Here is a 17167-nt window from a genome sequence, read left to right on the forward strand (position 1 = left end):
TCAAAATTTTTGAATAATTTGATGTTCACTTGATAATTGATTTGAAATAATTGTATTTAATTTAGTAATAACATCGTTGGTAGTCAGTCGATTATCTGGCTCATTATCCCAACATTCTATTAAAGGAATTTAAATATACAAGTATATTAATATAATTTAAAATTAACCAAAAACAACATTATTAATATATTATATTTACCAGTATAAATTTTTAAATAATCTTCGAGTATTAGAAAAAGTTTCTCTCTAAGACCCTGTAATATTTCTAAAGCCAGATCAAGATCGGATGTATTGAAAAGTTCATTACAAAAGGTGGGTGACCACTAGTTAGTTCCCATAAGAGTATACCAATGCTATAAATATCACTCCTTTTATTTAAAGAGTATGTTTGCAATTGGTAATAGTTGTATCTTATTTGATCAAAAACTTTTGGATCAACGTAAACAACCATATCAAATAATTTTGATTGAAGATTGAACGATCCTTCAATTCCTTTTGATAATCCGAAATCTGATAATTTGATAATACCTTGACGAACTAATACATTGTTAGAGTTCTATAATTATAAATGATGAATAAATTAATTAAATTCAAGTGAATAAATTATAAAATATTCATATATAGTATAAATTAATTACCAAATGATGCGTTGTTCCTTCATCATATAAACATACAACACGGCCAATTGAAGTGCCAGATTTAACTTATTAATCCAAGTGAGTTTATCAAAAATAATTTTGAAGGGTACCATCATCAGCATATTCCATTACTAATAGATACTTTTTTGAATTATCACTTTGATTTCTTTAAAAGAAAAAAAAACAAAATAATTAAATTTTAATATTTTAAAAAAAATTATTTTATCATACTTGTTGCAACGCCACAAAAACGAATAATATTCTCGTAAGGTTTACGATAATATTATTTCATTTTTTAATTTAAATTCTGTTTTATGATTAGCATTAACTAAAGACAAAAATATATATTAAGTATAAAATTAATAAATATTGTAATTACTTCATTAACAATTTTTTTTAACCGTGACATTGTCAAAATTAAAAAATTTTCAATACTTTACAAGAATTTCTATAGTTTGCGCGATAAACTTTTCCGAACCTTCTGAAACCAATTTCTTGAATATTATAGAAATGATTATATTCATAATATTTAAGGTAATTTTTTGTAATAGCTTCATCAATTATATTAATCATCTCATTTGAATTATCAATAATTTCAGGTTTAATTTTGTTAGACATTTTTGAGTGCAGAAAAATTTTTTTATTGAAAAAATAAAATTTCTATGCCTCGTGAGCTTATTTACATAAAGATTGTATTACCAAACATTACATGGCTCGTAACCGTCGATCACTTCATGATTTTACTGACATGATATGATGTATCTTTTCGATAGTAAAGTTGAATATTATTTTATCCTTTATTGAGAATCTAGAATAAAATTATTAAAAAATACAAGTTCATTGTGACCGCTAATGTTGTTATTTTCATGCCTTATTATAATATTTTACATTTTTATTATTATTTCACAAAAAACTTTTGTCAATCGCAAAATTATATATATATTATTATCACAAAAACATTTTGTATGATCTAACTCATTTCTTTTGTGCATTATCAATATCTTTTTTCTTACACGTTTTGAGAATGAACATGATGATAAGATAATTAGATTAATATGTATATAATTGGCCTTTAAAATCAAATTGTTTCATTCATTTTTCTATTTGACTTAAGATTGGCTAAACAAAAAATATTGTAATATACCGTCCCAATTTTTCGGCAGAATCTTTCTATTATGACAATTTCTTTTTATAGTATAAATTGACAACTACACTGGCTTTCAAAATAAGAAATAGAAGTGATACCAGTTTCTAAATTTGGAACAATAATTTGGGTATGAAAAATTTGAAAATTGGAAATATAGAAAGAAAATAATAAAATCTATAAATATCAATGTGATGTTCATTTTTTTTTTTGAATAAAGGAATAAGGATTTTTAAAACATATTTATTTAAAAGCTTTTTTTACATAATATTTTAACTGAAAATAGCCAATGAATCTGCAACTTTTTTTTTAATTTAAAAGATTATGTAATGTGATTAATATAGTATTTATATCTTTCAAAAATTTTAATAACTTTATTGCAATGGTAAAAAAATATTTCATTTTTCAATTAAATAAATAAAAATATCTTTGTCTAATAATTTTTTCCAATAAACTTAAATATTCAACATATATATATTTTAACATTCAAAGAGAATTACATTGAAAATGATAAAATAAAATACTGGTGCTGACTTTAAAATAAAGTAACATAATATTATACACAAATACATTAATTAAAAGCCTACATTTTAATATTGTAATAGGTCAAATTCTTCTTCCTGATACCTGGGTGAAGTTGCTACTGATATTGCTGGTTGAACATAAGTAATATTTGTCATTGATGGATTTGGATGTGTATCATCTTGAGATTTTGAATGACTTTCATTTTTTAATGATCTTACTTTCATTTTTAAATATTCAATGTAACTGTCTTTACCTTTTTCAATAAATTCAATTAAACTAAAAAAAAGTACTAATTATAAAGTCAACTAAGTGAGCGTAACGCAGTAGCTTCACTGGTCTAATCTAACATTTCTCACCTTTCTTTTAATCTTTTCATCCTTTTTGTCTAATTCCTTTTCCAGCTTTCTATTTCCATGAAACCTTTTATAATAAAAAAAAGTTTATTTTTCAAAAATAAAAATCCATTATCCAATTATAAAAAAAAGTACCAATTATTTTTTTCGAGAATGAGTTTTTGAGTAACTTGTCAATAAAACTTTTTTATCCCTGATTATATTAAAAGAAAATTAAATGTTTTACATTAAAATAAAATTTTTATTATTAAGTTGTAAAGAAAAGTTGAGTATTATTAAAAGAAATCAGGACGGTAGTCAACTTTACAGTATAGTCTAACATAAATTGTCTTATAACATGTAACGCGTCTTTTATAAGTTTGCGTAAAAGATGTAATTAACTTATTAAAATTCTTGGTCAGTGATTTTGACGGACTGATATACAGTTTAATTATACCTTTTATGTCAAATATATTTTATAACACAACCCATGATTTTATTGATGCGCAGTTTAAATTGTTTGGTAATAAAATAATATGTAAGTGACTCATAATTATATAAGATAATATGATTGTTATTGTAAAAGATGTAAGGACTGATATACAGTTTAATTATACCTTTTATGTTAAATATTTTTTATAACACAAGCCACTGGTTTTATTGATGCGCAGTTTAAATTGTTATATGGTAATAAAATAATATGTAAGTGATGACTCATAATTATATAAGATAATATAAATAGACTATTACAGTTTAATTATCAAATAAAATATTTTTTTTGCTTACAAACTTATACTGTAATAATTTTTTGTTATTGATGCGCAGTATAAAGTATTTTTTTTATTAAATCAATTAAATATCAACAATAGACTATTTTTTACTATTTTTCTATTTTTGTAAGTCCGCAAGAGTTGATTACATGATTATACAACACGCGTTTTTTATATTTTAAATAATATTAATATCATTTATACTTTTTATATGAAAAGCTTGTGCAACAAAAAAAAATATTTATACAGTCCTTTTTTCTTTTTTTTTTATTACACATCCTCTTATTCCAAACATCCTCCTATTTTACACATACACATCCACTTATTCTTTCCCTCCTTTAGAGAGAAAGGTAACAAACTTTTTCGCGCAAATAAATTTTTTTTTTTTTTACCGCGAAAAAAATAATATTCTTCCTTTCTATTATTCTTGAGAAAGGTAACAAACTTTTTTTTGCGCAAATAAATGTTTTTATTTTTTTATTGCGCGAAAAAATAAATATTCCTTCCTCAAATATTTTTATTTTCATATATGTATTTTTATTCAAATAAATATTTTTTTTTTTTTACACAAATAATTATCTAGGGTATACCATTTATTCCAAGATCAGGACAACAAATGTTGAACAAGAAATGAGTATTACTCCTAATATATCAACATAGAGATAAAGTCTAGAAAGATGAAAAACGTTAGACTAGACTAACCTACTCAAGTGAAGTCACCCAAAGGATAACATCTCCAAATCATTGTCATCAAGACCCAGGTTCTCAACAGGAATTTATTTATCACGTTTGGTACATTTGGTGAGTTGTTGTGTTTAAATTTAAAAAGTTTGGGCTTTAATTGCAATGAAGGCTTTTTTACGATTTAGTTCATGGGTCTGCTCACGTATGTATATGTCTAAGGTTTTCCAAATTTGCTTATAAGCTTATTTGTCGGGATTCTTTGTGAGTCTAGATGAAATCTGGTATATGTGCCTGAGTAAGCGTGGATGAGCGTTCTGATATCAGCCTAGTAATTCAATAACTCATTTATCCGAGTGATCATAGGATAACCTTTCTCTTTATTCTAGATTATTATTCTCCTTACGCAAGAAATTGAATTTGATTTACCACATTTGATACATTTGGTGAGTTGTTGTGTTTAAATTTAAAAAGTTTGGGCTTTAATTGCAATGAAGGCTTTTTTACGATTTAGTTCATGGGTCTGCTCACGTATGTATATGTCTAAGGTTTTCCAAATTTGCTTATAAGCTTATTTGTCGGGATTCTTTGTGAGTCTAGATGAAATCTGGTATATGTGCCTGAGTAAGCGTGGATGAGCGTTCTGATATCAGCCTAGTAATTCAATAACTCATTTATCCGAGTGATCATAGGATAACCTTTCTCTTTATTCTAGATTATTATTCTCCCTACGCAAGAAATTGAATTTGATTTACCACATTTGATACATTTGGTGAGTTGTTGTGTTTAAATTTAAAAAGTTCGGGCTTTAATTGCAATGAAGGCTTTTTTACGATTTAGTTCATGGGTCTGCTCACGTATGTATATGTCTAAGGTTTTCCAAATTTGCTTATAAGCTTATTTGTCGGGATTCTTTGTGAGTCTAGATGAAATCTGGTATATGTGCCTGAGTAAGCGTGGATGAGCGTTCTGATATCAGCCTAGTAATTCAATAACTCATTTATCCGAGTGATCATAGGATAACCTTTCTCTTTATTCTAGATTATTATTCTCCTTGCACAAGAAATTGGATTTAATTTAATTTATCACATTTGGTACATTTGGTGAGTTATTGTGTTTAAATTTAAAAAGTTTGGGCTTTAATTGCAATGAAGGCTTTTTTACGATTTAGTTCATGGGTCTGCTCACGTATGTATATGTCTAAGGTTTTCCAAATTTGCTTATGCTTATTTGTTGGGATTCTTTGTGAGCGAGTCTAGATGAAATCTGGTATATGTGCCTGAGTAAGCGTGGATGAGCGTTCTGATATCAGCCTAGTAATTCAATAACTCATTTATCCGAGTGATCATAGGATAACCTTTCTCTTTATTCTAGATTATTATTCTCCTTACACAAGAAATTGAATTTGATTTACCACATTTGTTACATTTGGTGAGTTGTTGTGTTTAAATTTAAAAAGTTTGGGCTTTAATTGCAATGAAGGCTTTTTTACGATTTAGTTCATGGGTCTGCTCACGTATGTATATGTCTAAGGTTTTCCAAATTTGCTTATGCTTATTTGTCGGGATTCTTTGTGAGTCTAGATGAAATCTGGTATATGTGCCTGAGTAAGCGTGGATGAGCGTTCTGATATCAGCCTAGTAATTCAATAACTCATTTATCCGAGTGATCATAGGATAACCTTTCTCTTTATTCTAGATTATTATTTTCCTTGCACAAGAAATCGGATTTAATTTAATTTATCACATTTGGTACATTTGGTGAGTTGTTGTGTTTAAATTTAAAAAAGTTTGGGTTTTAATTACAATGAAGGCTTTTTTACGATTTAGTTCATGGGTCTGCTCACGTATATATATGTCTAAGGTTTTCCGAATTTGCTTATGCTTATTTGTCGGGATTCTTTGTGAGTCTAGATGAAATCTGGTATATGTGCCTGAGTAAGCGTGGATGAGCGTTCTGATATTAGCCTAGTAATTCAATAACTCATTTATCCGAGTGATCATAGGATAACCTTTCTCTTTATTCTAGATTATTATTTTCCTTGCACAAGAAATCGGATTTAATTTAATTTATCACATTTGGTACATTTGGTGAGTTGTTGTGTTTAAATTTAAAAAGTTTGAGCTTTAATTGCAATGAAGGCTTTTTTACGATTTAGTTCATGGGTCTGCTCACGTATGTATATGTCTAAGGTTTTCCAAATTTGCTTATAAGCTTATTTGTCGGGATTCTTTGTGAGTCTAGATGAAATCTGGTATATGTGCCTGAGTAAGCGTGAATGAGCGTTCTGATATCAGCCTAGTAATTCAATAACTCATTTATCTGAGTGATCATAGGATAACCTTTCTTTTTATTTCTAGATTATTATCATCAAGGTTCTTCTTACACAAGAAATTCACCATATATTCGTCTATAAATTCATTACAAATTTCCGCGTATTCTTCATCATTATTATCATGATGAACTGAACGTTGACATTATCAATTCAAAATTCGACTTATTAAGTAATGTCATATCTTTTTCAATCATTTGATTTTTTTTCATTATGTAATCTAAACAAGCATTTTGGAACATTTTTTTAGCGGACTTTATTTTTTTTGACGTGACATTATTTTAAAGAGATTAAAATATTAATCCTGTAATTCTTGTAGTTAATTCTTTTTTTTTAAAATAAAATTTTCTGAATGATTATCGTAAAAGATAACTTTACTGCATAAATACTGATTAGTTGTTTAAATGTCCCTTTATGTATTCAATATACGAGTACATTTCTTCATTTACCATCTAAATTATTTGAAGACTTCTTGGCCGTTACCAATATAACGCTCATAATGGACATAAAGATGCAGTAAATGCCGATACTAATTTTTCAAATTTTTTTTTTAAACTTTACCATATTTAGTTACTGTACATCTTTATCTTGTTGTATGACAATATTATTAACATGGATTGTACTATAAGATTGTACTGTAAGATTTAAACAAAAATTTATAAAGAACAATGATATCAGATATTATTTTTTCATATAAATTATTTACTATATTATAATGTATCATTTTCAAATAGATTTTTTTTTATTATCTTCTAATTAACACCGATTAAGTAATTAACCAAACACAAATAATACAATCTTTCAATTTCCCATCCCAAAAAAGTAAAAAGAAATGATAATTCTTGTTCATTATTAAAATACATTAAAATATATTTCATTTTGTTAATTTTAATGATTTTAGCGAAGTGGCCTCCGTATTTTCTTATGTAGTATTTAATAATTGTATATTCTTTTTTTTCGTTTTCTTTATCGTTCAGCTTTTTTAACCGCTTGATAACTATATCATTACTTTATGTCGCTTGAAGAAATCTTTGCGTCAAACATCCTAAAAAAATATAACCGTTCATTTCTCGAAATTGTTATATTGGATCCACCTTTTATGAAAATTATTTACATATCTCTTGTTAAGCGGATTCTGGTCTGAACAGTCTTATATTTTTAATTGCGTTTGACTGTTAGATGTTCTGCGTAACCCACTTTCCAATATGACGGAAATCATAGAATCTTAAGTCACGTGAAATATCGACAAAAAAAATTTCCAAATAGTTAACGTCGGTAGTTGTTTTAGCCGGAACCTCAGCGATCTTTCCATTTTGCGATGTTTGTGTATCTGATTTTTTCCGGTTGTTACGTCTCTTGTTAGACTTACTATTTTTGTTGTTTTGCCTCGTTTCATTTTTCTTTACTTCTAAATTTTTTAATCTTTGCTTCTAATTCAGATATAGCGACCTCGTGCTACTTAATTAACTCCTTATCTCCCGATATTATTCATTCTTTATCTACTGTATCATTATTTGATTGGTTCATCTCTATTTTCCAATTTTGTAATCGTCTCCATGTGTTTCTTTATTTTCTCTTGATGTAGCATTATTATCTTATAATATTTACATATAATTTTAAACTAACTAAATTCTTTATTTTTAAAAAAAATATATATATATAGCTCGTAAGTTATTCCATTATTATATTTATATGATGTTACAAATAATTTAAACTAACTAAACACTTTATCCATATAATCATTTGGTAATTTTTTTTAGTTAGTAAGTTATTTATTTGATTATATTATATTTCTATAGCATTTGCAACTAATTAAATTATTGTTTAAAATATTATTTCATAAAATAGTATGGACGTGTTTACTTCAGTGAGTTGGAGGTCTCGAAAAACAAAAATATTACGCCATATTTGTAGAAATACCGTACTTGTAGTTATGTAGACAGAATTTTAAATTGAAAATTTGAAATAATTATTCATGATTATAATAAATTTGTTTAAATAAATAATTATGGTTTGTACAATATTATAGTTATAAATAAATAATCTGAAATAAATTAATAAATTTTTTTATGAGTTGGTAGAACATGTGACTATTATTTCGCTAATTTCCAAATTTTTTGTATTCCTTCATTTCATTATATCGTAATGACGTAATCCTGCAGGTATCCATAACTTTTATTTATAAAAAAAATGATACCATTTTTTTATGTTAATCGAATATTAAAGAGGAGTCGATGAATTTGTAAATATAAGGATACGATTATTATTAAAACATTTAAATTTCTTATCATTTCTGTTCTAAAACCCGAGTTTATATTTGGTTTCGATGTTACATTAGAAGGTGGTGATTTAAATGGTTGAGGTCTATACGGATTTGGATTATCTGCTGTAGTATATCTATAAATTTTTTTTAAAAAAAAAAAATTAATAAAAAATAAAAAAGAAAAAGAAAAATTTTATTATTTTTTTTTATTTACCCAAATGTTTCCATCATTTGTTTTAATTTAGGACCTATTGGACCACCAGAATAATTTCCATTATCCAATATCATATTTTCAGTAGATATACCATCAATAATATTATATGTCATTAAAAAATCATTCGTATTTATATAAGTTTTATAATCAACATGAATTAAACTTGAACCTTGTTCAAAAGGTATAGAAGTTTCTAATATAAAAGAATCAATAGAATAATTTTTTGAATTTCTTGGTAATAAACCAAGAGATTTTGGAGTAGTAGCAAGAACCAATAAATCTTGAGCAAATTTAAATTGAGAAGAATTAACAAATTCATCACTAAAAGCATTTGATTTATATTCATCAAAAAAAGTATTTAATTTTTGAGTAAATTGTGATATTTGAGTACCATTTGAAAGTAATATAGTATATTTATCCATCATAAATTCAACAAATGAAGAACCAAATGAAAATAAATTATTTTTAAGAACTATTCCATCAGGATTTACATAAATTGGTAATGGTATAACAGCTATTGGATTATTTTTATATCCCATCCAACCATTATAAAATCCTAAACCATGTATTAATTCATGACAAATTGTCCAAAAAATATCTCCTTCATCTGGTTTTATATTATTTAAATCTTCTTTAAACCAAAAACCTCCTTTTGAATTGAATTCTGCACTTATATCAAATTCATTAAATTTTGGTGTATTTGGAAATTGAAATTGTTTTACTAATGATTGAGGATATAATCTTTTCATTCCATCATCATCTTGTAATAAATAAAATTGAGTTGGATAAGCTGCTCCTCCTAAAATTTTGCATATATTTTCAGGATATACAGTACATAAATCATAATAACTAACGCTTATATTAATTTGTGTATTAAATATGAATATTGATGCAATAAGTTTTGCCGCTCTTTTAAATTCTTTTAATACATTATCGCATGTTATATTATCAGCATCACAATTTAATAATTGAATTTTAAATATTTCTTCTGATAATTCTCGAGTAGATATTTTTTCATTTTCAACTTTTGAATCCCATGTACATTCTATATTTTCTAATGATGCTAAAATATTATTTGGATGATAAAAACATTGTGCTGAAATATATGAAATTAAAAATTTGTATATTAAAAATATTATATAATTAATTTTCATTTTTTTTATATTATTATTATTATTATTATTATTATATAATTTTTTTGTTTTGTTTTTTTAAAAGGAAATTAAGGAAATTAAGGAAAAAAAGGAGCAAAAAAAAAAAAAAATTTACTTATGTTTTTTTTATAGTAAAAGCGGGAACTAATTTATGCGGGATGTTGCTCATTTTTATTTGATAAATATTTGGATTTTTTTAATTCGCACACAAAAATTTTTTATGATGTTATATCTAAAAATAAAATAATACATATCATTTAACGTAGACATAAAAAGTAAATAAATTTTGAATAATTCTTAATAAAGAAATTCCATTATGCGTTAAAATATCCGACATTTAGGTAACTCGCATGAAAAGTTTTTCTTGGCAAATCATTTATGTTATGCGCCAATTTAATTAACTCTAAATAAAGTTACATAATTTACATTCAAAGGTTACACAGTGATTTAATTAACGAATAATAAAAAAAATTTTTTTTTTCTTAAGAGAATTATTTTAAAACATTTTTAAAGATTATTTAATTATTATTTTAAAATAAATAAATATTTAAATTAAAAAGTAACGTCTGATTTACCAATTGACTTAAAATCCGGGTTTTCGGATATTCCCTTACATTTGTAACGGTATTACGATTGGTGTTGTACAACATAATTAAAATGTATATACCCGAAACTAGTTTAGGCTTTGCTTGTGGCTATAAATAGTGATATGTTAATTCTTTTACGAAATAATTCGTTACCGCATAAAAAATTTTTTATATGTACAATATTATATAATATAATAATATAGTATAGTGTATGTAGTGTGGTGTAATATAAAATATTATACGTTAATATGAAATAACTAAGTGACACAAGTCAAATTATTGTACCGGGCGATGAAACAATCGAAGGTACCGTATTTAGAAAAAATTTTAAACTTGTCCAAATTATAAATAATTTTTAATTTTATAAAATATCAAAATATCTATTTTAGGAAAAGATGAATTAAAAAAATATTTCAATATTTGAATATTGAACTTGTATAAAAAGTGGCTGCAAGGGAGGAAAGAAGCAAATATATTTGTATAAAGTGTGAAAAATATTATATTTGTGTCAATCATGTGAACGAAAACAATGTCAAGATAATTTTTCAAAATGGACCAGCGAAAATGAGGAATTCAAAATTCACAATTAAATTCTATGAAACCTCCAACTTTTTTGGAATGGATCCCTTTAAAAAAACTATATAAATATTTAGATAAACTTTATAATCAGCTGTTTGGATGGACATGGGATCATCGAAATCAAGAATATAGGAGATCTAAAGTTCAAGTTCTTGTCGAAGTGAGACAAATTAATGAAATTTTAAATGAGGTATTCATTATAATTTAATATGTCTTTTATTTATATTTTGTATTTGCACAGTTTGTATAATTTATTAATTTATCTTATATATCTAGATTGTCGCTTAAATGATAGCGCTTTATTAATACAGTTTATGGAATATCTAAAAATCCCGAAAATAACGAAATTTTAATTAATTACATATATTAGTATTTGATAGTAGTCTATGTACAATAAGTTAAATTTACCTTTACCAAAATCAGAGGACAACGTTACATGGCACTGGAATTTTTACGTTATAAACCTTATACAAAAGCCTGTGATATTTATTCATAATGTATACCGTTGGAATTGGAATGATTCCTTATAATGACACAGATGATGATTATCATCTAACTCTTGATATTTGTTTAGGATTAAGACCAAAATTTTCAATTAATATACCACGAAAGATTCGATGCTAATCCAGGTTTTCGTCCTGATATTTCTGAAATATGTGATACTTTATTGAAATGGTGGTCTGTTTATCATAAATATTTAACTCAAACTTGTTTAGAATTTCTCTCTGCAGATAATAGAAATAATTCTAAATTCAAAAATCCAGATGTAAACGAAACAAAAGACATAATCCTTCTAGATAATAAGGATTTAGAACCATCAGAATTTATCGATTTTATTGTAAGAAATCATTTGGTTAAATATATTAATTTAAACGAATTATCTTCAACAGTAGAACATATTGAAAGCGGTCATTTTTGGAACAATTTCAAAAACAATTTGGAAAAAAACGAATAGTAAGGTTTTTGTAAAAGAATAAAAAATATTGAATCAATTAATTAATGGAATCTTTTCTTCACGAATTAAATATGCATAAAAGAGTTGATTGTTGTCCAAGAATTATACATATATTAGGAATAAGTTTTGGTAAGATTTATACTATTATATAAATTGTTATTTTTTTTGTTAATATTACTTATATATTTGTTTATTATTCGTTTATAGATGAAAGTATTTATTTATAATGCAATATGCTGATGGTGGAATTTGAGTAATTACCTTAATAATCATTTTTCAGATTTAAATTAGAAAGATCACAAGATCAAGTTAGCTTATCAAATTACTGAAGGAATTAAATATCTTCATGGAGAAAATATTCTTCATCAAGATTTACATTCTAAGAATATAGTAATACATCAAAATAATCGATCTTGGTATAGCAAAAAGTACAGAAACCGAAACACATCTTCATTCGGGTTTATTTGGTATGATTCCGTATGTGGATCCTAAATTATTAGAAAGCGATTCTTATAAATATGATTAAAAGTCTGATATTTATAGTTTAGGAGTTCTTATGTGGGAATTATCTAGCGGTCATCCTCAGATGTTAACATATAGTTTAATAAAGGGTATCTGTTCCTTATGAATACATGAAATTATATCAATCGTGTTGGAATTGTGAACCAGATGAAAGACCATCAATTGAGCAAGTTTTTAGTAGAAATATTAAATATTCATGATGATATTGATGATGATGATGATATTGATAATACATCTATTTCACAGATTGTATTTTTTAATATTTATAATTTACTAATAAATTCTAATATCAATCAAGATTCATCATTAGACGACCTTTATCAATACTACAAAATTCGAATATGGATGGAGTCACATTAGGGATAAGAAATTTCAAAATAAATTAATTTTGATCTATGAATCGTTGTGCGCAAACCTTATATTTAATCGTAATTCTATGATTGTATTCAACTTGTTTTTTTTCTGTATTTAGAAATATTCAAAGCGTTATGACAACAATTTCTTTAAATTAATTATTCGCAACAAAATAAATAAACGGTATTTTTATTTTATAAATTCGCAAATTCGCGAGAGATGCATTAGTGATGATCGACGGCAATTTTATATTAGCACCCATAATCTGGAGGACAAAATGCAATTATTGGTACAATTTACATTAGAATTTACAAATAAGGTAAATAAATTTATTGTAATTTCGAACTTTAAAGTACCAAACAAATTCTTGACATTCTGGCTATCTTTATTTAAAAAACCATGAGGATATCTTCAAAATTACAAATTTTAAATGAGAGCTGAAATTATAAAATTAGACATTTTCGTTAAATTTTATATTAAAATCGGAGATTATGGCATATTGTATTTTTCAACAATTAAAGAACTCATTCTTTACAATCAGTGCTGACCAAATTATATATTACGGCAATTAAAATTATTATAACTTGGGTTGGGGGCCGCTCTGCTTAATTACAAATTAGATACGTATATGTAAAATGCCCGCCGGTTATTAGTAAATTTGACGAAAATTCTTTCCATTTCTCGCGAATTGCGAATTTAACTATTAAATTTATATTGGGTTCAGGTGTATTCTCATTGGATCGGAACACAACTATGTGATTTTAAAACATTATATAAAAAGTTTAGCCTAAATATATAAAAAATAATTTTATTTTAAATAGGGTCGATTTTTTAAATCATTAAAAAGTTAATAATTTTATTACAGCACTTTATTAGAATTTATAATATGCAATCGAAGAGAATGTTAGCAAATTTCGAATTACCTATAGTAGTTACATAATCATTACAAAAGTTTTCGTTAAATGATACTTTAATAATAATTTAACTTTTAAGACATAAATAATGATATAATGATTTTTCTTCACATAGTTAAGACAAGATTGGACCTAGACTCGAACATGTCTAATACCTGATTATGGATCGCACAAATATACTTGGACAAACATAACTAAAGTTCCTTAAATTTTTTTACAAAAAAAATTCGACGTGACCGTGTGACTTACTGAATTATCTGTTACACTAGTCTCAAATCTTTTAAAGCGAACAAAGAAAAAAAAAAAAGGTTTGCCTATTTTTAAATTACATATTCCCCTATAGGTAGGTAACTAACAGTTATCGGCATCTTTTTTAACCGTACCTTAAAATACCTTGTGACATGTTGTTAGTTTAATTGTCAAGTCTAAAAAAAAAACCGATCAGATCGTTGGCGTAATTAGAGTTTTATTTATAAACAAACAAAATTTTAAATTTTGTACAAAAATTCATTCTAACCGGATCAACATTTTACCAGGACCGAAGGTCTGATGAAAAAATTTTCACTTAGGGCCGGCATTATATAATGCTGGCTGACGTAAACAAAAAAGGAAATATCGGCATTATTCTTCATCTTGCCTTTTTAATGCATATTTCGGTCCTCTTTATCCGTTACGTAACAATAAACATTACATAACATTCTTCGTGGGAACACAAATTTCGTTATCTGTTTTGATGACAAATTGTCAATTGTCAGCAAAGGGGACACGTATAAATAAACACTGAGAAGTTTGTAAAGTAATTTATCAAAAATTTTTCTTTTGATAAAATGGCTAAAGACACTTCTTCCCCCACCAAAACCGGTATTGCTCTCGATGATTATGTTTTATTGGGTAATAGTGGACTAAGAGTTTCTCCGTTATGTCTTGGCGCTATGGTAATATTTAATTTCATAAATTTGGCCAAAATTATAACGTAAATTATAGTTTTATAATCGTTATATTTAATATTATGATGAATGACCCGCTTAGACTTTTGGTGAATCATGGGTAAGTTTATGCAGTATACAGTATTAAAAAAAAAAGAAGTAAAAAAAATGGTCTTTAAATTATATAATTTATAAATAGGGATTAGGTTCTAATAATGAGGAATCAAAAAAAGTTTTTGATCATTATTTTGAAAAAGGCGGGAACTTTATTGGTAGAGTTTTTATTTTTTATTTTAGTTGTAGTCATACTAAAATGATACTTTAATGACATAATTATGTTTCTTTTAGATACCGCCTGCAATTACAACTTTGGTGAAGTAAGTATTTAAAGACTATTAAATAATTAAATTAATCAATTAATGAAATTCTTTAATTGATTTAGAGCGAACGTTTTCTTGGGGAATACGTTGCCGGTAAGCGGTCCGATGTCGTAATTGCAACGAAATATACAGGTAATGAACTTTTTTATAATATTTAAACCGTTTAATTGTAAATTTTAAATAATTTTTTTAAAATTTATCTTATAGCGAATGTAACTAGTATGCAAAAGAGTATGAAAAAGGATGTGAGATACAATCCAAATTCTGGTAAGCTAGTTATTCATAGTATAAGCTAATTAATTGTATTAATATTAAACTTATGTATATATATATATTTATTTAGGTGGAAACCATCGAAAAAGTCTTGTGGAAAATTTGGATGCAAGTTTGAAACGATTGAATATGAGTTATGTTGACATCTTATACGTTCACTTTTATGAATATCGAACTCCAATTGAAGAATTTATGAGATCATTAGATGATACCGTTCGAAGTGGAAAAGTGAGTCGATTATACTACACAAAAATGATTTTTTTTTTCTAAAATATTTATAAAAAAAAAAATTTAGGCTTTGTATGTCGCTATAAGCGATACTCCATCTTGGGCACTTTCTCGTTCTAATACTATAGCTGATCTACGCGGATGGAGGTACGTTATTATAATTACAATGTAGATAATGAAGATACTTAATAATTCATATTATTTATTAATCGTATTTTAGCCAATTCATTGGACTTCAAACACGTTATAATCTATTGGATCGATCGATGGAATTTGATTTACAACCTGCTTGTGCTGAACATAATGTAATGAACTTCAATTCACGTTTAACTATAACTTATGAGTAAAGAAATAAGAAAATTAAACTATATCTTTTTTTCTTTAGATTGGAATTATTCCATGGGGTGTCGTTGCAGAAGGGTAATTAAATCATTGATACTTTTTATTTTTATATTGCGCATTAAAATATTTTTTTCATACTCTTGTTTTTTTTAAAAAAAAACCAGATTTCTTACCGGAAAATATACGAGGGAACAAACCGCTGATGCAAAATCGGAATTTCGTAATATGCAAATCGTAAAACATTCAAAATCTGATAAAAATTGGAAAATCTTGGATGAAGTTAATGCCATTGCAAAAGAAATTGGGAGATCTCCTGTTCAGGTGACTATTTATATTCAACCTTTTAAATATCTCTATAGGTTTCTTTCCATTTTGTAGATAAACTGTTAACACAAAATGTATAATACTTTAGGTTACTTTGAATTGGACTATGCAAAAACCCGGTATTACTTCTCCTTTAATTGGTGCTAGAAATATCGGTCAACTCGAAGAAAATCTTAAATCACTTGAATTCAAGTAAGTACATTAATATTTAAAAAAAAAATCTATTTTTAAAAAGATTAGCTAATATAAATTTATAACAAAAAATATTATAATTATAATTCTTTTTTTTTCAGATTGACACCTGAACAAATGAAAAGACTTGATGATGTTTCTGAACCAAGTGAAGTTCCATTTCCTTACGGGTTCTTTGATATGGTGGATTTAAATCTTGGAAAAAACATTAATATTCCAACTAGATTTGAATCCCTTGCGGCTAAATATGACTTTGGAACTTATCGTAGCTTATTTTAACAAAGATAGTTAAAGGGTCATTTGTATTTCATAATTAATCTAGTAATTATATTATTGTAACCAATTTTATTATATTAATATTTCGTTTTATTTTTTGTATTTTTTATTTTTAATAAATACATAATTTTGTACAAAATGAAAATTTTATTTAATCCGATATACGGAATACTTTTGCAATAAGTTTAATTTTGCAAGTGATAAACTGAGAAGATTGAACTACTTTAGCAATGAAAGCTTATAGCATAAAAGTATTAATCTT

The 17167-nt window shown here is 25.8% G+C and overlaps 3 protein-coding genes across 3 annotated transcripts; 1 reads left to right on the plus strand and 2 right to left on the minus strand.

Annotated features, from left to right (window-relative positions):
- OCT59_028687 (uncharacterized protein) lies at positions 1–1256 on the minus strand (the record flags this gene model as incomplete). Its single annotated transcript, XM_066147476.1, has 4 exons — positions 1–116; positions 349–556; positions 639–703; positions 1079–1256. The coding sequence occupies 4 exons, from the start codon at positions 1254–1256 to the stop codon at positions 1–3; spliced, it is 567 nt and encodes a 188-aa protein (XP_065994185.1).
- A 5989-nt stretch (positions 1257–7245) lies between these two features.
- OCT59_028688 (uncharacterized protein) lies at positions 7246–10148 on the minus strand. The gene is made up of 2 exons (XM_066147477.1): positions 8900–10148; positions 7246–8819 (listed from the first exon to the last, which is right to left on the minus strand). Exons 1-2 carry the CDS (start codon positions 10051–10053, stop codon positions 8627–8629), a joined length of 1347 nt encoding a protein of 448 aa, XP_065994186.1. The 5' UTR covers positions 10054–10148; the 3' UTR covers positions 7246–8626.
- Positions 10149–14791: 4643 nt separating this feature from the next.
- On the plus strand, positions 14792–17054 carry OCT59_028689 (uncharacterized protein; the record flags this gene model as incomplete). Its single annotated transcript, XM_025313950.2, has 13 exons — positions 14792–14899; positions 14994–15011; positions 15090–15162; positions 15239–15267; positions 15333–15402; positions 15478–15537; positions 15614–15771; positions 15839–15918; positions 15992–16076; positions 16157–16191; positions 16278–16434; positions 16526–16629; positions 16731–17054. The coding sequence occupies 13 exons, from the start codon at positions 14792–14794 to the stop codon at positions 16906–16908; spliced, it is 1155 nt and encodes a 384-aa protein (XP_025186256.1). The 3' UTR covers positions 16909–17054.
- Positions 17055–17167: the final 113 nt, after the last annotated feature.

Source organism: Rhizophagus irregularis, chromosome 8 (genome assembly GCF_026210795.1).
Source record: "Rhizophagus irregularis chromosome 8, complete sequence".
NCBI lineage: Eukaryota > Fungi > Glomeromycota > Glomeromycetes > Glomerales > Glomeraceae > Rhizophagus > Rhizophagus irregularis.

Coding starts and splice junctions, on each gene's coding strand:
- OCT59_028688 (XM_066147477.1), bottom strand. CDS start 10,053: ATGAAAATTAATTATATAATATTTTTAATATACAAATTTTTAATTTCA. Junction 8,820..8,899: donor CAAATGATGGAAACATTTGG/GTAAATAAAAAA, acceptor AAAAATTTATAG/ATATACTACAGCAGATAATC.